General features: G+C 34.1%; 3 protein-coding genes across 9 annotated transcripts in view; 2 read left to right on the forward strand and 1 right to left on the reverse strand.

Annotated features, from left to right (window-relative positions):
- The first annotated feature begins 1,096 nt into the window (after positions 1-1,096).
- Positions 1,097-12,058, forward strand: LOC128863117 (retinoid-inducible serine carboxypeptidase-like). The gene is made up of 5 exons (XM_054102068.1): positions 1,097-1,335; positions 10,254-10,825; positions 11,143-11,362; positions 11,415-11,600; positions 11,665-12,058. Exons 1-5 carry the CDS (start codon positions 1,275-1,277, stop codon positions 11,958-11,960), a joined length of 1,335 nt encoding a protein of 444 aa, XP_053958043.1. The 5' UTR covers positions 1,097-1,274; the 3' UTR covers positions 11,961-12,058.
- A 3,755-nt stretch (positions 12,059-15,813) lies between these two features.
- Positions 15,814-17,202, reverse strand: LOC128865105 (26S proteasome non-ATPase regulatory subunit 14). Of its 2 annotated transcripts, none has more exons than XM_054105077.1 (3): positions 17,072-17,202; positions 16,236-17,001; positions 15,814-16,171 (listed from the first exon to the last, which is right to left on the reverse strand). In XM_054105077.1, the coding sequence occupies exons 2-3, from the start codon at positions 16,998-17,000 to the stop codon at positions 16,010-16,012; spliced, it is 927 nt and encodes a 308-aa protein (XP_053961052.1). In that variant the 5' UTR covers position 17,001; positions 17,072-17,202; the 3' UTR covers positions 15,814-16,009. The 2 variants fall into 2 exon arrangements, with proteins under 2 accessions (XP_053961052.1, XP_053961051.1); XM_054105076.1 differs by having other exon boundaries at positions 16,236-17,004.
- A 1,517-nt stretch (positions 17,203-18,719) lies between these two features.
- The window catches only part of LOC128865107 (protein quick-to-court), a 53,535-nt gene continuing 52,901 nt past the window's right edge, over positions 18,720-19,353 (forward strand). For 3 of the 6 annotated variants that reach the window (XM_054105079.1, XM_054105078.1, XM_054105086.1), the window contains exon 1: positions 18,812-19,194. The gene's annotated coding sequence lies outside the window, so the exon portion shown is untranslated. Of the gene's footprint in view, positions 18,782-18,811; positions 19,195-19,353 lie in introns of those variants that run through there. The other 3 variants (XM_054105084.1, XM_054105081.1, XM_054105085.1) reach the window with 3 other exon arrangements.

The following is a 19,353-nucleotide window of genomic DNA, read 5'->3' on the forward strand; positions in this document are numbered from 1 at the left end:
GTAGCGTATGCGACAAAATGCACGTGAAGCATACGCTTCGTTATTGCACACATGTGTTAAAATGGCGAGCCGCATACGGGTCGTCAGCTACCTGCTCTCGTCAAAGCAAGCATGCAGCATCACGCTAATCATACAGCAAATTCGCCAAATATCCTGTACGCTTGTAGTTTGTTTTTGATTTTTGTGTACAAATTGGGCCTTCAAAAGGAATGTGTTTTTGGGATGATGGATTTCTTATTTAAAAGGTCTAAACTGTTTTTTTGCAATTAAAAATTTATTATAATTTACAAAAATTCTTCTAGTCAATAATTAAAAGTTTCCTCAGTGTTCTATGAGGAGCTTAAGGGGGAGTAAGATAACTTTTATTAAAGTTTAGACACTGCTTTTCCTACGGTCTAGGGTTGATAATTCCTACGGTGTAGGGCTGATAATTCTTGTACTCCGTCCAAAACACCAAAACCTCAAAAAGAATGCTACTTGCCTCAGCGTAATCATAATCCTTTTCTCCGAGCTAATGCCGGGTTCACAGTTTCTACAAGCTTCTTAAAAGCATTTTTAGACATCTTGTAAAATGTCGGAAATTTGTAATCATCCTCTTATATAATCTGCTGTTTGAGTTCTTCCTAATATACGAATGCACCCAATGCCTCCTTTTTCTTTTATGTCTTCTCCGATGGGGAAGATAATACAATAAAATAAATTCCTCTTCATCGCTCGACATATTGACAATTCATACTCTGACAATAGCTAGTTGCATTGTGTGCGTCATCGGCACTATATTATTACATTCGAATATAAATTTCAATAAATGCCATTTCTTCATAAGTTAAAAAAAATTAAACTAACAAATATGCTTAATTACAAGAACAAATTAACAAAACCCGAACAAACATTTGCACATTTTGTTGGCTGTTTGAAAAAATTTAACATTTTAACAAAATTACTTGATATAATATGGAATATACCTCTGTTAAGAATGGCCCTTCTCTACTGAGTCACACGTGTTGGTATTGCTGATTAGAATGCACGCGCAACACGATACTTTTGTCAATAAAAGTCTTGATTAGTTCAACGATTGCCGCAGAAGGTAATTTGAACACTTCCTCGCAATAACTCGGCGTGGCTTCGAGCTAAGCAAAGGAGTCCACAAAAAAAATACAAAGAGAATTAACATAGATAAAATAACTTCAACAAATTGTTGCTGCTGGTGTCCTCATTTTCGCTTTCATTTTATTTTCTGTTTTGTGTTTTGGTAGTGTGAAAATAGTTTCAATATGTGGGCCAATTTAATTTATACAACGATTTTGCTAGTAATTTGTATTACGGACACTTCAGGTAAGTAGTTCAGTGAAGAATTTAAATAAAAAGTAAAATACCAAAATATTGAAACGTAACTCAATTACTAACAGTACTTTTATTAAGTTATAGTACTTGTACGTACGGTAAAGTAAAATATTTGAATTAACTGCGTAAATTGAATGTTTTTCAGTCATTATCATTTAAATAAAACGAAATTAGTATTTTTTGTGTAAATACGTGTAATTAGGTTCAGCTTCAATAAGTTACGGCGCTTCAAATGATCAATTTATTTATATTATTAGTATCTGAACTAAAGTTCATTGCAGATAAGATTAAAGTTAAAAAAAATATAATAGATAAATAGAAACTAGAACAGAAACTAGAAATAGATAATAGAACAGTGAGTGCTGGACAACCCAATTAAGCTGGATTATTACAAAAATGAGTGCAAATAACATGTGTACTTGGTATGTACAATTTTATGTACAAGAATCTAAGCTCAAAGAACTCGATATGATGTTTAATTCAGTCAGCGTTCTTCTGATTGGCGGGTTTATATTATTAATAGTTTTTCTAATGCTAACGATAAACAATTCAATGCTTCGCAAATGTAAACTCAGAACATTTAAATAAACTCTGCCTGGAAGGACAGAACAATTAATTATGCTGAAAATGATGTCGAGCAGGAATAATATACATATATTGTATATTATTGGCGCGTACACCCTTTTTGGGTGTTTGGCCCAGCTCACCCTTTGTGGTGTGCGTCTTGATGTTGTTCCACAAATGAAGGGACAGTTTCAAGCCGAATCCGAATGGCAGATATTTTTATGAGGAGCTTTTTCATGGCAGAAATACACTCGGAAGTTTGCCATTGCCTGCCGAGGGGCGACCTCTATTAGAAAATTTTTTTTCTTAATTTTGCTGCTCCACCGAGATTCGAACCAACGTTCTCTCTGTGAATTCCGAATGGTAGTAACGCACCAACCTATTCGGCTACGGCGGCCACCGAGCAGGAATAATAAATATGAAGAATAATAAGTTTTTGGTTCTGACAAATTTAGTGATTGTAAGGCATAGCGAAAAAACACAACAGTGTAACTAACGTTTTTGTAATTTTCTGCCTTTGTTAGCAGCATTTTTTTCGAATTAGAGGTGAAGAACTTGTGTTTACGTGCTTTTGTTATTTCTGGTTGATTTTATTGAAAAAAGTCTATATGACATCAGCATGGTGTTAGCAGTAGAGAAGCAGACTCGTCTTTTTTTAATTTTATGTGTTCTCTAAACTGTCAAATTTTATTTATCTTTTGCTTTGTTGATATTTAGAGAATTCAAACTTTGTGCCTTGGCTCAGAGCATTCAGAAAGCAGATCAGGAATATTAATGTAGAAAATAACTTTTTTGATTGATTGATTAGGATCCCTCCTTTTTGGGACGTTCTTCCAAAGTTTATGAGACCACAAAACGTATTGTGCTTAAAGCAATGTCTGTCACTGGAGCTTCTTCATCTAAAGTAGTAAGCAAATTCAACCTAAATTGTCATCCTGGCCCCAGCATGCATGGACAGTGTCTTTTGAAAACCTTAATTAAAAATTGTATATCCTTAAAGCAAAAAACATGTTGATATAAGATTTAAATTTGTGGAAAAATTCATACAAAGAGAAGTCTTTTGGAAGAACTTTACCTTCAGCGATGAAAAGAAATTCAATTTTGATGCCGCAAGTAATTATCGGTACTACTGGCACGATCTAGGGGAAGAGAAGTGGATAATATTTAAACGAGCTCTATAAGGAGAAGCTGTGATGGTTTCCGGACAGCATTCTAAAACTAATCCTTATCGGAAATTGTCGTTCATTGAAAATGTCGATGAACTTGAAGAATGGAGCTCAATCACGAGGCAAGATATTCCTAATGACACTATTAAAAACCTCGTTCAAAATGTTCCTACTGGACTACTGCCCGTAAACAAAAAAAAAAAGGAGGAGGGATGGATTCCACTCACCTATCAACTCTCTTCCTTTGGACCCAACCCGTCGAAACAGAAAGTTTCGTGGGCCTACTGTTAGATGACGACCTGTGACTACACCGTACCGACAGGGCTTGATGAACTGTAACAACAAAAACAACCACAACAACAGGAGGTCTAGATTCGCTGCGAAACGAACTTTATATACGCTTGCATATTTATTTAGTAAAATTTAATTTGGGCTGACTGGTAATTAGAGTTACAGCTTGTTGAATCAGGAAGACAGAAGCAAATTGAGTCTTAACATATAAATTGATACCACAGAAGTGACTCGCCACAAATCAAAACAAAGTACCCGTAATTTATTAGTTTGTAGATTATTTTTTAAATTTATAATATTAACTATTTTAGAAATCCACGTATTGATAAGCTTTCGCGTGCATGAAATTTGATATATTTATGATTATATTTATGTCTCAGTTAGCTTAGAAACCAAATTATACTTTTAAAGTAAATGTATTTTTATAATAAATTCGTTTTCACTGTTCTCATTACATACTTTTTTTTATCATATTGTACATTTTTACATGAAATGACTTGTACTTTTACAACGATGGCATACTATCATCAAAATGGCATATATGTATGTATTCTATGAGTGCTTTTCATTTTCTAATAAACAAATATGTAAATGGCATAAGTCGTTATAATATCGGTGCTTATTTTAAAATATGCCATGCTTATGCTAAAAATATGTTAAAAAGTGCAAACAGGAAAGAATTAATGCTCTATAGCTATTTTTACAACTAATTTTGTATTACATATTGTCGCCTTATAGTCTAACCCTGCATAATCTGTCTATTATCATAATATCACCATTGTAAAGAGAAAGAGACGCCAGATCGTCCAAGCAAAACAGTTACTTTTATCAACAAATATTAGTTTCGAAAAATATTTTATGAGTAAAAATGCTAAGTTAATTCAATTCAAATCCCCCCGCTAACTCCAACACCACGGTTATATCGTTTTGGGTTCCTGACGCCAATTTAACTGGTTTTGTTTAATTTTTGTTGTGTCAATACTTAAAGGTAAGCATTGAACTAATAACAATAGGGCGACGAATGCGTGGTGTTATAGAAATGACGGGAAAACATCATTTCGTCTTCAGTATCTTTGTTATCTCAATCTTCGAAATGTTCGGAGCAAATAAAAATTTCATACTTTTATGCATGCATCCGCTTTCTTCCCTGATTTGAATTTTTCGTTAACGACGAAGGTTCTAAAAGACTGTACTGTGCCCTCAAATTGAACTCATGTCAACCGCCAAAAAATCTATGAAGTAATTTGAATGAATTCAATGTTTATGGAAAACGTGAGGCTGAGTTTCGTGGCTTGAGAACTGATCCAAATGCAATTAATGATAATTTTACTAGCGCCGGTAGTCATACAGCCCAGAAATTTATTGATAACTTTGCTTACAAAGAAACATTTCAATTTGATGGGGTTACTGAGGATGAAGTTTTAGAATCTGTCATTACGATTAAATCTAATAGCCTAGACAGACGGCGCCGTTAATCGGAATTACCGGCGCAGTTAATTGTGATTAAAATTGAGGTGTAACAGGCGGTTGTTACGCGGATTAGTGAATAGCTAATTTGCTTATTGGATAGTTTTGTCAGTAAAAGATAGGCTGAAAGCAACAAATACGAGTATTAGCTGGCCTTATACTAAGAATAAATTCTTAAATAAATAATTGTTTATTTAAAAAATATTAAATTGCGATTTCTCAAACTCCTCCGAAATATCAAAACAATTCACGTCATTTCGAACGTGTTAGTGAAAACTAGCATTGCATCCAGCCTTTCTTGTGCTTTTTTTTTTAAGTTTCGTTATTGTTCATTCACAATAGATATTAACTGTCATTTTTCTCCTAATCCGCTTAAATTATGAGAATTAAGTCTAGTTGTCAATCCCATTAGTTGCACTTAATTCCTGGGATAATTCCGAATTAAGTCATTAATTCATATTAACGCCACCGTCTGTCTAGGCTATAACGCTATAAGTGATGATGGGATATCCAGTGGCGGACTAAGGGGAGAGCGGAGGGGGCGGTACGCCTCGGGCCACTGGTCTTAAGGGGCCTCCAAATGGCTGCAAGTTCTCGCCATATGCATTGTAAAATCTTTCACAGAATTTATGGCAAGACTAAGTACATATATAACATGCGCAAAAACTGAAGCGTGTGAGCGTACAAACGAATAGTAGAGCGATTCAGTGCTGAAAATAAAGCAAGCCAGTGTGTTTCCATTAATTTGTGACTTTTATTTAATAATCTAGTGATCAAATTCAAAGGAAGTATTTTGGATAAAAACGTTATAAATTCTCACATAGATATACAAAAATTGGAAAACGGTGATATCAGAAATCAAAAAACAGCTGAATGATTTATTGAAAAGTTTCAATACTGGCGAAAACCCGATTGAACGCTGGAATAGCACTACTGACAAAGTAAGAATGCTAACAAACAATACAAAAATTAGTATAGCCAAAGAAAAATGGAAGAATGGCGAAATATTTGACCTGATGAATGAGAGAAGGTAATATCAGGACATGAATATTGAGCAGTATAAACGAAGGTGTAAGAAAATAGGAGACGCAAGTAACCATTGGGTAAAAGAACAATATTATGTATAGATCGAATGGATAAGTTAAAAAATAGTTTTAATTCACACAGAGAACTAAAGAAAAAATGCAACTTGAAAAGACACGCTACAATTAAGACATTATAGGACACAAACAAAAAAGTTATAACAGACGAAAACGAAAAATATAAAATTTGATTACAACATTCCAATGAACTATATAAAGACGAATCAAGAGAGTAAAATATTAGTATTAACGATATGACAGGTTATCCATTACTTAAGATAACTAGGTCTGAAATACGAAATGCGATAAAAACAACAAAATCGAGAAAAGCAACAGGTTGTGATGAAATCTCAGCGAATATTCTGAAGCTTATAGACGACAGTGGAACGCCAACTCTAATTAAGGTGTTCAACTATATACTTATATATAAGGAGAGTTTTTTAAGAGCTTAAGAACATAAAATTATAATACAAAACATAATTATTGTTGGAATTAATTTTTTTTATTATAATCTGGTAGATAGTTTTGTGGTATTTAGTTTTTGAAAATGATATCCGACATATGTCCTGCGCAGCTACGAGTTACATGGTCCATGCAATCAATCCAATATTTGACTCTTTTTTCCAATAAATTTGAATAATAAATCTAAATGAGCCCAACCAGCAAAAAGGCGGCGCAAACGATGTTCATTTGGCTTCAATTGTTGCACGGGCTGTATTTTATAGGGGCGGCCAAGATCTTGACGTACAAATTTTCGCGTAATCGAAGGACAAAAGCCAACAATGACGAATTGACATTTCGATGTGTTCTTCAACACTTCGCTGTATGGACTTCGCGAACAGATTTATTTTTAAACAAATTTCCACAATTTGGAAGCGTTGTTCTAACGTTAAACGATTCACGATGACTTACCAAACCTTACTGAACAGAATGATCAACATACCATCGATAGATAGTTCTCCTAAAAATCATTCGTAACAGAATACTCGTATATAATAAATGAGGCCGCTATGGGAACAACACAATTTGGTTTTAAAAACAGTATATGAACCAGAGAAATAATATTAAGTATACAAACTTAACACTTCTGTTGGGTGTTTGGCCGTGCTCCTCCTCCTATTTGTGACTAATGGAAGGACCTACAGTTATAAGCCGACTCAAAACGGAAAAAGTCTATTTTATGTGTATCCTTTTCATGGCACGCCGACGACACTCGCCGTCACCGACGTGAAAAAGTCCAACAATCTTAATTAATTAATAATATTGGGATATTTGTTCATATCTTTTTTCTGTGAGAAGAATTCACCCATCTGGCTTTCAAAAAAGGAAGCTAAAAAAAGCAAAGACTGAACAGGCCAAAAAGCTTGCTGGAACTTTATCTAAATACCTATTAGATAGTAAAAAAAAGAAAGATGCCGTCGGCGAACGAATTCATCAAACTGTTGAATCAGTCCCCAATACACAAATAAATGATGCTGACATTACTAAAACAGGTGAAACGTCTTGTGATAGTAACAAAAACTCTGTCGTAAGCGACAATGAAGAACAGGATGATACAATTTATGAGACTGTTAAAATCAGAAAAGAAATTGAGAAAGAGAATACTGCTTCAAATTTCTGGCTATCCAATGATGCCAGATCTTATTAGAAGTTTAATAGTCGAAAGGGGTAGTGAAGTATTTCAAAAAAAGGACGGATCTTTTGAATCTATAGAAAGACCAGGTGAAAACACTAAGGGAACACATCGTTGTTTAACTTCGTCTTGGTTTTACGCATGTTTAAACGAAAGTAAATATTTAAGGAATTATACTGTTATTGCTGTCGGTTATTTCCATCTGAGGGAGACAAAAGTGTTAGTAAATTTGTTTCTGGCTTTTGTCAATGGTGGAATTTAAACCCAAAGGTTTCACAACATGAATCATCCAATAAACATTTATCAAATTTAGAAAAATGGAAATCATTAACTATGGGCTTGAAACTTAATAAAACCATTGATAAAGATAACATGAAAATAATTAACAGAGAAACTCAGAAATGGAGAGAAATTTTACATCGACCTTTAGATGTAACACTATTTTTATCCGAACAAAATCTTGCTTTTCGAGGTCATCGTGAAGAGATTTCTTCTAAAAACAGGGGAAATTTTCTAGAACTGGTACGACTGTTATCAAAATATGATCCAGCGTTGAAAGAGCATTCCCCTAAACTTGAAGCTACCGCTGGTGGGTCAAAACGAGTTCCCAGTTAATTGTCAAAAGGTATACAAAATGAATTTATTCAATGTTTGAGTGAACATGTGAGGCGAACAATTATTGCAGATATAAAAAAGGTCAAGTATTACGGAATCCTGCAGCACCCATGATGAAAGTAAAACAGACCAAATGAGTCAAATCATTATATATGTTCATATAGAGAATGACATCGATGAGGTACGAGAATGTTTCTTGGGCTTCATTTTGATGTCTGGAAAAACTGGTGAGGATATGTCGAAAGATATTTAGGAACAGCTAGAAAAAGATGGACTTGATATTTCGTTGTGCAGGGCTCAAGGTTATGACAATGCAGTATCAATGTCATGTATTCACGGAGGTGTGCAACGGAGAATCCGAGAAGTCAATCCAAAAGAGCTTTTCAGTTCTTGTTCGAATACTTGAATCTTTGCAGAGTCCACGCATTTCCATGCGTTCCTTCTAGTGTCACGTGTTTTGGAACAGTAGAGAAATTATATTCGTTTTTTTCGGCATCTACGAAGAGATGGGAGTTGCTAATGAGAAAACAGAAACAAAATTAAAACGTTTATCTGATACCCGCTGGAGTGCACATTACGAGTCAGTAAAAGTAGTCAAAGAGAACGTAGAGGCAATAGCCAATGTTCTCGAAAATTTACAAAATCCTTCACAAGCAAATTTAGATACAAGATCAGGAACAAGCTTGCTACTGCCGGTTATTTGTGATTTTACCTTTTTGACCTATGTTCAATTTTGGCTCTCTATACTGAAGGAAGTTAATTTGGTTCAAAAATATTTATAGTCCCCAAAAATGACTCTGGATATAGGACTTATCAAAATAAAAGCCCTGAATGAACATTTAGTGACCGAATGAAGCGCAATTGTAGAAAATGCTGTAATTTTTGGCACTAAAAAATGCAATGATATGAATATTAACATCGAGAGACGAAGAAGAGGGAGGGTAAAAAGAACTATGGCGGGTGAACTAGCTCGTGATGCTGAATTATCGATTCAAGATGAAATACGGCGGTCAATGTTTGAATGCATAGACCGATTTATACAGGAATTGTCGCAACGATACAAGGCTGTTAAACAAATAAACAATATTTTCCAAATAATTGAAACAAAGTTCATGATGGAAGCTTAAGATGACGCTCTGGCTGTAGCACTGGATAATCTGGTAGAAATTTACAATGAATTTGACAAAGAGCAGGTTTTACAAGAAATAAAAATATACCGCAGGCACATTCGTGCATCGGACGTTGCATCTAGATGGACAGCCCAAGAAGTCCTACAATTCAAAATAACATGGGACTTTACTGAATCCTTGCCCTGCATATCGCTTATACTAAACTTCAGTATTTCTTAACCATTTGCATTTTAAATGCATCATGCGAGCGAAGTTGTTCTAAATTGAAACTAATTAAAAATTACTATACCTTCGATATACAATGAATCAAGAGCGACTCGTCAATCTGTCTGTGCTTTCGATTCAAAGAAAAGTTTCAAAAGAAATTGATTTCACTGCAGTTATGGAAGAGTTCAGTAAAATGAAGACACGAAAACATAAAATTTAATATAAGTATAAGGTTCATGTTACCTACATAATATATGTATACACATATGTCTTATGCCTTCATTTTTACATTCTTACATACTTGCATATCATAAAATATATGTAAATAAATATATTATTTCTTAATTCTATTGCCAGTTTTTTGAAAAATTATACTTACTTATTTTATTAATCCAACTGTTTATTAAAGTCTAATTCAAATTCGAAAGTTAATTATAAGATCTGAATCAAACACAAATAATTATGTAAAAATACTTAGGCAGACATATTTGAAATTAATCAAAATCTTTTTGCACTAAGAAGGGCCTCATTCAATTATGCCGCCCAGGGCCTCTGACTAGGTTAGTCCGCTACTGGGGATATTCTTGAGGTTTGTGAAAATTGTGCTGTCGTTTATTGTTGGCACTCTAAAACACATAATAAATCACTGCTTCACAACCGCAGCAATTTGTTGCCGAGCTTTTTAAAGATTCAATGCTCAAAATTAATATTTTTAAGTAATTGCATATTTAATTTTTTATTTCTCTTTTCACAGCCAAAACCGGTTATGGCCCTGGCGAACAGGATTGGGGTTATGTCGATATACGCACTGGCGCTCACATGTTCTATTGGCTTTACTATACCACTGCTAATGTTACCAACTATACTGAACGCCCACTTGCCATTTGGTTGCAAGGTGGTCCCGGTGCTTCCTCTACGGGCTATGGAAATTTCGAAGAGTTAGGTCCACTCGATTTATATGGCAATTATCGCAATCACACGTGGGTGAAGGACATGAATGTGCTCTTCATTGACAATCCCGTTGGCAGCGGCTACAGTTATGTTGACAAAGTATTCTACTTGACTAAGAACAACGCAGAAATTGCTTTAGATTTGGTTAGACTAATGAAAGGTTTCTACAAGCTTCACCCCGAATTCGAAACAGTGCCTTTGCACATATTTTGCGAAAGCTATGGGGGTAAAATGGCACCTGAGTTTGCCCTGGAACTGTATTATGCTATTCAGCGTGGTGAATTGCGCAGTAATTTGGTTTCGGTGATATTGGGAGATCCATGGACTTCCCCGATTGACTCGGTATTGGCATGGGCGCCATTGTTGCTAAATATGGTAAACATTCTGTAGACTTTTGACAATACCAACTTTATTGACTTTGCTTCAATATATCTCTCTTCAATATACCATGATCTTAAAAAAAAAATAATAATAATAATATCTTTATGCAACCTTTATTATGAAGGTTTCAAAAGCTACAGCTGTGAATGGTAAAATTTTATATCTCAATTATAAAAGTGTAGCAAGTTAATTTTTGACAATGTTAAAAAGTACTAAGTCAATTAAAGTTTTTTCTCTAAGGCTGCACAAAATTAATTATATGTATGAAAAATCCATTTTCAAGTTTTTCTTAATATGTTTTATATGTTTAGGGTATTGTGGATAAAGATGGTTATGAGAATATTTCGGAATCTGCCAACAAAACCCTAGAGTTGATCAATCAGGAAAAATGGACACGTGCAGCCATCCAATGGGGCACAACACAAAGTATTTTATTGCGTGAGTCGAAAGGTGTGGACTTTTACAACATTGAGACACCAACAAGTGGTGAATCCTATTCTGGACTTTTGTTAAGTACTAACAATATTAATGGTAAGTAGCAGGTATGAGTTGATTTTTCAAATAAAACTTTTGCTTTTTCTAGATTTGATGTATCGCACTATGGTCCATTACGATATTGATGAGGATCCCGACCAAATTTTGGAAGATTTGATGCAAGGACCAGTTAGTCAAGCTTTAAATATTTCCTCCAAAGTGAAGTGGGGATCTCAAAGTGATTCCACATTCACCCGATTATATGGTGATTTCATGAAGCCGGTGATACACATTGGTAAAACATACGAGTATAGTAAAAATATTAATACAAAATTATTTCAGTAATGATTTATTTTTAGTTGAGGAGCTGCTGAATAGCACCGATTTGAAGGTGGGTGTTCTCTCTGGCCAGTTAGACTTGATTTGTGCTACTCCTGGCACTGTAAATTGGATTGAAAAAATGCAATGGAGCTATAAGTCCGATTACGAAGCTGCACCACGTGTTGGCATTAATGTTAATCGTATTTTGGAGGGTTACGAGAAGAGCGCTGGTAACTTTACGATGTTCTGGATCAATCGTGCTGGACACATGGTGCCAGCTGATAATCCCGCAGCCATGAGCTACATTTTGCAGAAATTTACCAACTTTGGCTAAGGAAAAGGCAAAACACTAATGTGAATAATGAGCTGCTGTTTTGCTTAATATTTTTAATAAAATTCATTCGAGTTCATGATTTTCTAATTATTTGTGGAAAACGGTATTTTTCTATTTATTATTTTGAATAATTATAACAGAAAATGATTTTTTGGGAAGAAAAACACTCGGAGGTTTGCTTGTGCATTTATTGTTTTTGTATTATTTTGGTACAGTAGGGATTAAGTCCAATATACAACAACTGTCTATACTTATGACCACTGTTGTTATTGGAACAGCATAAATAACGGGTTTTCCAATAGGTGGTGTCATCTTAATATTCAAAGAAAAGTGTTATTTTTTAATATAAATGATCGGATTTTTATTTCATTTTAAAGAGGAAGGTATGCCGTTGATAGTGGAAAATAACACCACGACCACGCTTACACGACAATATCCTTTTCATGAAATTTTCTATAACCGATTTGCAAAGTGGCTGCCCTATTTCCTCGATATCCTCACCAATTCCATCTTTGAGGTCTTGAATCGACCCTGGGCTGTTGGCATAGACCTTCTCTTTCACGTGGCCCCAAAGAAAAAAGTCACAAGGTGCTAAATCACAAGATCTCGGTAGCCAATTGTGATCACCTATTCGAAAGATAACACGGTCCGGAAACTTTTCCCGTAAAAGATCAATGGTTTCGTTGCTTGTGTGTCACGTAGCGCCGTCTTCTTGAAAATAAACGTTGTGCAGATCAATATCTTCCAATTCCGGCCATAAAAAATCGTTAAACATCTCTCGATAGCGCAATCCATTCACCTGTAACACCTGTTATTGGAAAACCCTTTATTTAGTATATAACTGCTGCTCAAGTGATAATAAATAGTTCTGGTGCATTTAGTGAATTTTCTTGAGGTATTTCACGGGAAAGTTCAGAATCATTTTAAAGCTTCTCTTTAGGTACTAATAATAAATATTATTATTTATAGATGCATTTTTCACAAATTTTTCGTTTGGAACATAGCACCTTCAACACAAAATTTATCTCTGAAATAAAAGCTTTTTTAATTCACTTCCTGTATTTTTTTTGTCATATTGGTATTCACATAAAAGTCTAATTTTTTTTAAAAAATTTAAGAATTTGGTGAAGAATTCAGATGTTTTTTTAACTTTCACAAAGTTTTAATCTAGGATTTATATGATTATTGTTGTAGAATGAACTCTTCTTTTATAAAAGGCAATATTAAGACGAATCCTTGATCTCCTAGTGTTTGCGACTTGATTTTTAAGTTGTTAAATTAAAAAGTCACAAATTCATACATTTTGAATTCACATTTTATTCAAGCTTTTTGTTCATTACGTAAATTGAATTAAAATTATTTTTCTGTATTTTTTTTAAAAACTGTCATAGCATTTAGGATATTTTCAAAAATAGTTTTTCAGGTTTTTATAGTTACAAAATCACTTTTTTCCGAACGGTTTTTCCGAGTTATGTCACAGCTTGTGGGTGTGAATGCATGTTGTTGGTAGTTTATTAAACAATTAACGAAAAACCAATTATAGACGAAAAATGTAGGAAATCTTGTAAAAGAACTCTGGACTATGTATAATTAATATTTATGATTAATATTTCTTATAATACGTTCAGATATAAGTAGAGGATGGACTTTTTCGTTCTTAACTTCCAATCTAAAATCTGGGATTATAAAAAAATCCTAGATAATAACCATACTTTTTGACATAAAACCCTTTGTTTTCTGTGTAATGATATATCTACTACTATACTATACTAATGATCTAGTTTTACGCGTGTAGAAAAAAACGTCAAAATAGAAACTAAATAAAATGGATGCCGGTAAAGAAAACCGGTTTGTAGACATAATTCTAATAAAATGTTTGTTAACTATGCATTCATATAACAGAAAAAAGCGTTTGTCCACAAACGCTTTGTCCTCTTATCACTTGTTACAATATAAAATGTAATATCGAATTTTGAATGCGTATTGCTGCCATAATTTTTTGAGACCCCAGTAAACGGATTTCCTCCAATTGTTTATTATTAGCAGCCAATTGCGCAATTAAATTATTAAATTAATTTCAATTTCTATGAAGAAATACCTTTCAAGTATTAGCAGCTGATTGTCAATTTTGCTGGTAATCTGCCATATATGAACGGGTAGATTAATTTTGTGGATGTATTGGTAATTAATGCATATGTGAACGTACTTTTATGGACAAACGCTTTTATTAAAAACAAATGGAAAAAATAAATGAATATGAATACATTTTATAATTGAATGTTATTGGTAAAAACATCTTCCACTATTATTAATTTTTTAACAAAATTATAGTAACTTTGTAAAGCCATTGTATTGCAATCTAATTTGTATATAAATAAAATCAAAAATATCTAATTTTTATTTTATGGTAATTCCGCGTATTGAATTGCGCATGAGTACTACTCTTCGAGAGGGGGAAAAAGGTTAATATTAGTTTGGGTAAACAGAAATCCATGATTTTCCCCGGTAGATGCAGTTATGTTCGTTGTGGCATCTCACATTCATAAAATTCTTTTGCTGTTTTTTGTTTGTTGCATTCCGTTGAGAGTTACAGGGTGTTAAAAATGGATGTCAACAAAGAGAAACTTCGCTAAAGTGCCAAAGTTTAACGAATTCAGTAGGTTTATGAATAACGGTTTATGGTTTATGAATAATGATGCTGCCACATAGCTCAGCTGCGATTGAAACACAATTTTTCAATAATTGATAGTTTTAGTGCAAAGACTTATAATAAGTATTAGTTCCTTTTATTTTCACAATTACTTATAATTAAAATTTAAATAATTTTTGGTTCCTTCTTAATAGAAATAGCTCTTTTTTGATTTATTTTGGACCTGAATTATCATTGGGAGATGGCAACCGTGGTTGTGAGCGTCGCGTTGTTAATCAGAACAGTGCTGCCAAATCTTAAATTATATTCCTGTGCTCTGTCCTGTGTATCCAACAATAACGCTACATAGATTTACCGCCGGAAACAGGTCATAGTGCGAAGAAATAAAATTTCACATTAATTTAAATAGTTCTTAATTTTCTTATTAATATAACTGACATCCAATTTGTGGTGTGTGTCTTTATGTTGTTCCAATGATGTAGAAAAATGCAGTTTTATGCCGCCACCGAAGGGCTGATGATTTTATTAGAAATTTTTCAATGCAGATATGGGCTTTCATGTGAAACAACTTTTGTTGAAGCAACTTGTAACTCGTGGTAGGGAGGGAGACGAGGAAGGAAGAGGGGCACGTACTCGGGCACTTTCTTATGTATCTTCATTTTCCCTGATGTTGTTGACTGTGGTCTAAAGCAATTGCAAGCAGCGAAGTTTTCCTGTGTGAACAATATGAGCAACACAAACACAAATTTTCCTGTATAAACACGGTCTTACTGAGGATTTATGTTCGCCGTGGCAATGGAGTCCTTAACAAGCAGATTGAAAGTCATGCACAACTCATATGACTACGGCGGCTCCTTGATAATTTCGTATAACCAGTACGGCTTTGACACCGCATGTTTACTTTTTGGTGTTCTGATCATGGTGGTTTAAAACCTCTTTCTAAAATATCCAACATTGCCCATAGGTGGATACTACAGTCTTCAGCAACTAACCGATTTCCCCCCATAATATATCGACTAGCAACTTGAGAGCTTTATAACAGATTACATTGTTAATAGTAATACACCTCCATATTGGTAGTGTATTTAAGACCATCCATTTCCTACAAGTGAAATTGAAATATCTAAATTGAGAACTGTCTTTGGCCACATCATTTTGCTATAGTAAGCACGATGGTCATGTTAACGAATTATGAGTTATGAATGATATTATAATACAGTTCCATATATTTGATTAAGCGCAAATCTGTAAAATCCAAAGAATTTCTAAGTTGTATTTCATTTACGATTTGTTGTTTTTAAAAATTTATTAATGTTTAGTTCAGTGAACAACTTAGTTCAGCTTTTCGTTTTATCCTGTTGTGAATAATGCTAGTCAAATGCAAAATGAATAAACTGGCTCACTTAAATACAATCGAATCGAGCATCGCTCCTAGACATTGCACAATGTTATTTTGCATAACTTTGTCAACTTTTTCCTCTAGATGTCGTTTAGGGTCTTGCTTACCCACGTTTTTTATGGCCAGTTGCTCTGGTGTCATTTTTTCCTCATCTTCGAGGGACTAGAATATAAATTAAATTCAATTAACGACATTTAAGTGACTACTAGATTTCGAAATCTCTTACCTTGTTATAATTCTTGGCTAATTCGAGCATTTCCTGCACGGTGCTCTCGTTGATCGCACAATGTTCATTGTAATCAGCTAATGTGAGACCATCTTTCCAGGATTTTTTGTGCAGATTTAGAAGCATCTTTTGTTCCAACTCATTTTTACGATAATTAATACTAATCGAGTAATAATGCCGATTCAGCCCATGTATTAAGGCTTGCACTGAAGGTTTCTGCAGATGTCCTAAATTTGAAGTTGTCTGACGAGGCTCTTGGCCCAGAACAAGCATGTTCGGGTTGATGAGACGGAAGGCATCGATAACTACTTTACCTTTCACCGACTGTATAGGATCAACGACAACAGCAACAGCACGCTCTGACAATGCTTCGAAAGACTGCTGTGTGTTAATATCAACACCGGACAACCAACACCCGAAACCAGGATGTGAGTGGTACCAGCCAACCACCATTTCCGGACGACCAGTTTGTTTTAACATATCCAACATTTTGGCTTGAAACACGGGATCAACAGCTTCAACCGAAACGCCAGTACCTGTTTGTGGCATTGCAAATACATCGATGACTTGTACTGTGTAATCATCTACGAATTCGCCTAACATTAAGCCCATAACTTCCATTGGTACGCCAGCTCGCCCATGTTTTAACATTTTTAACAATGCCAAAGACGAAATGTATACTTGCTCGGCAGTATCCACTACCGGAGCGTCTGTTGGTGGCGGCGCCTGCGGTATTGCACCTCCTAAACGTAACAAACGATCCATTCTGCTAATGATATAAATGGAGATAATTTAGGCTTTATAATAAGTTTTACAAACTTTCAGTTACGATTTACCTGCTAATGGTTGTATATATAAGCCGAGAATTTGAAGAAAATTTATTTCAATTGGGCTATATCGCTTAAAAAAATGTACGAACACAACACAGCAAAATTTACAAATGTCACTCTAACTCTTTGACAGCTACAAATGTGCACCGTCACATCAGTGAGGTACATTCACTGCGAGCTGTTGGTTACCTCGCGAGGGATGTGTTCAACTAAATAGACATAAATAACACAATCAAGATTGATACATTTCTTGCAGCGGAAAATATTTGTTCATACAAAACTCGCCTAAAGTTCTAGTGATAAAACTATTAAACTAAAAAAGGAAAATAAATGTAGATGCCTCATAGCCAATATATAAATGGATTAATCAATAACGGTGTGAATATGTATGTATATACATTGTTATGAATTTACTTTGAAAGCTCTTTAGTTTGACAAATATTTATGAAGATTTTTACTATAATTTATTACATTAAAATACATATATATTTATATGCATGTATACGTATGTATTATTGATATAATATAAAACTTATGGTCGCATTTGAAAATATTGGGTTTAAATCCAACAAAGCAACTCAAATCGAGCTTTTATATAAACAAGTCAAATACATACATTTGTATGAGCGTTAAAAATACCGTTCCGCAAGAAAGCGTTCTGCAATACCATGAATTCAGTTTAGAAAGGTGGTGGCATCTCATTACTGAGGCAGGTAATTGCCTCACAAGTTGAATTGTGAGCTTCCTTCAATACAACTTTTTTGGCATGCGAATTAAAAAACAAAAAATAAAATAAAAAGGCTAATAAAATTGAATGAAAAAGTAATTGCATGCGGTTCTGCATAATTAGCAAGTTTGCAGTAAAAAAAATCGCAGTGAGCGAATGGGATACGAAACCAAGTTAGAAACGGCTGGAAGATATGTACATACACATGGTTTAGTGATATTCAAAAATTGAACATGTCAATAATAAATGACTAGCAAATGTTAAATTTGAAATGTAATACACGGCTATAATTTGTGTGATTTCTGTTGGTTATAATGTAAAGACATACAAAAAGTTGTCGAGTGCAACGGTTGGACAGACTACCTCTCATTTGAATGTCGTTGGCGAAATCACTTATTGGATCACAAACCGCAACGGTAGATGACATACAGATAGGCAGCCAGAAGACCGACAGACAGACAGAAAACATGGCATTTCGATACTATGTATTGTAGTTAGTTTATCTATACCTACCATAAGTATAATTACTAGGCTGCAGGTTTGTATTAATACTTTTAAAGTCGTCGTTTTGCTACAAATACATGTACAAACACACATACATATACATATAAAGCAAATTCAGAGGTACATTCACACATCCAAGCATATAGTGCTTACCCAATGCTTGTAGGCATTTTTAGAGCTCCACTCTGCTCTTAGTACTCACTAACTTTTGTTTTTGCCGCTATACTTGGTTAATAATGATTTTTGCTGCAGAGTCATGTATGTATAGTACGTGTATGTATGTACAACTGTGTATGTCTGAATTTTCAGTTGTGTTTTCTCACTTTTTTGTCTAAAATTGTGGTTAATTTTGTTTTGTTATTGTACTTTGCCACGACTTACAACAGTTCTGCTTTTCACGATTTTTCCCCTAGGGTTTTCTTATATTAGCACTCCACAATAATAGTCTACAAGTCACATTGGCACGGTCTTGGGCCATCTAGTAGGTAAGCTGTTGTATTAAATAAGTTTGAAAAGATTCAGTTGCATTTTGTTGCCGGATGAGCGCTGTTGCTCTCGTAGTGAAAACATGAAGTGAATATTGGAAAGCGGGATTTAAATCAGCAAAAACTACAAAAAAAAAAGATTCAATTATTATAATTTGCTGGAACAATCTATATTTATGAATTAAGAATTTGCAAAAAATAGTAAACTCCTACAATTTGATTTTAACTTATGTGTGTGCACGTATGTATGTACATGTGCAAAAATATTTACTTACGTATGTATGTATGATGTATGTGCGGTTTGTCGTGCATTGATTGCTGACGATGCAAGTTGTCAAATAAGTGATTACGATTGCGGTTAAAGAAGAAAACGAAGATACAAACAAATTCTCAGTTTTTCAATCTTATTATTGGTAAGCTAAATAATGGAATTGTCAATATTAATGCTAAGTTTCTTATTGAATTTCTTAAGAAGCCCACCATATGCTTTAGTTGCATAAAAGTTGCAAACATATTGGAAAATTTGCATATGTTAATTATATTAAAATACTTGCACATCCATATATACATAC

The sequence above is a fragment of the Anastrepha ludens genome, chromosome 5, assembly GCF_028408465.1.
Source record: "Anastrepha ludens isolate Willacy chromosome 5, idAnaLude1.1, whole genome shotgun sequence".
Taxonomy (NCBI): domain Eukaryota; kingdom Metazoa; phylum Arthropoda; class Insecta; order Diptera; family Tephritidae; genus Anastrepha; species Anastrepha ludens.

Excerpts from the sequence above, each read along its gene's own strand:
- LOC128863117 (XM_054102068.1), top strand. The coding sequence starts at position 1,275 with ATGTGGGCCAATTTAATTTATACAACGATTTTGCTAGTAATTTGTATT. Across the intron at positions 1,336-10,253 it reads TTGTATTACGGACACTTCAG|CCAAAACCGGTTATGGCCCT; the intron begins GTAAGTAGTTCA and ends CTCTTTTCACAG. Across the intron at positions 11,363-11,414 it reads AAGTACTAACAATATTAATG|ATTTGATGTATCGCACTATG; the intron begins GTAAGTAGCAGG and ends TGCTTTTTCTAG.
- LOC128865105 (XM_054105077.1), bottom strand. The coding sequence starts at position 17,000 with ATGGATCGTTTGTTACGTTTAGGAGGTGCAATACCGCAGGCGCCGCCA. Across the intron at positions 16,172-16,235 it reads TAGCCAAGAATTATAACAAG|TCCCTCGAAGATGAGGAAAA; the intron begins GTAAGAGATTTC and ends TTTATATTCTAG.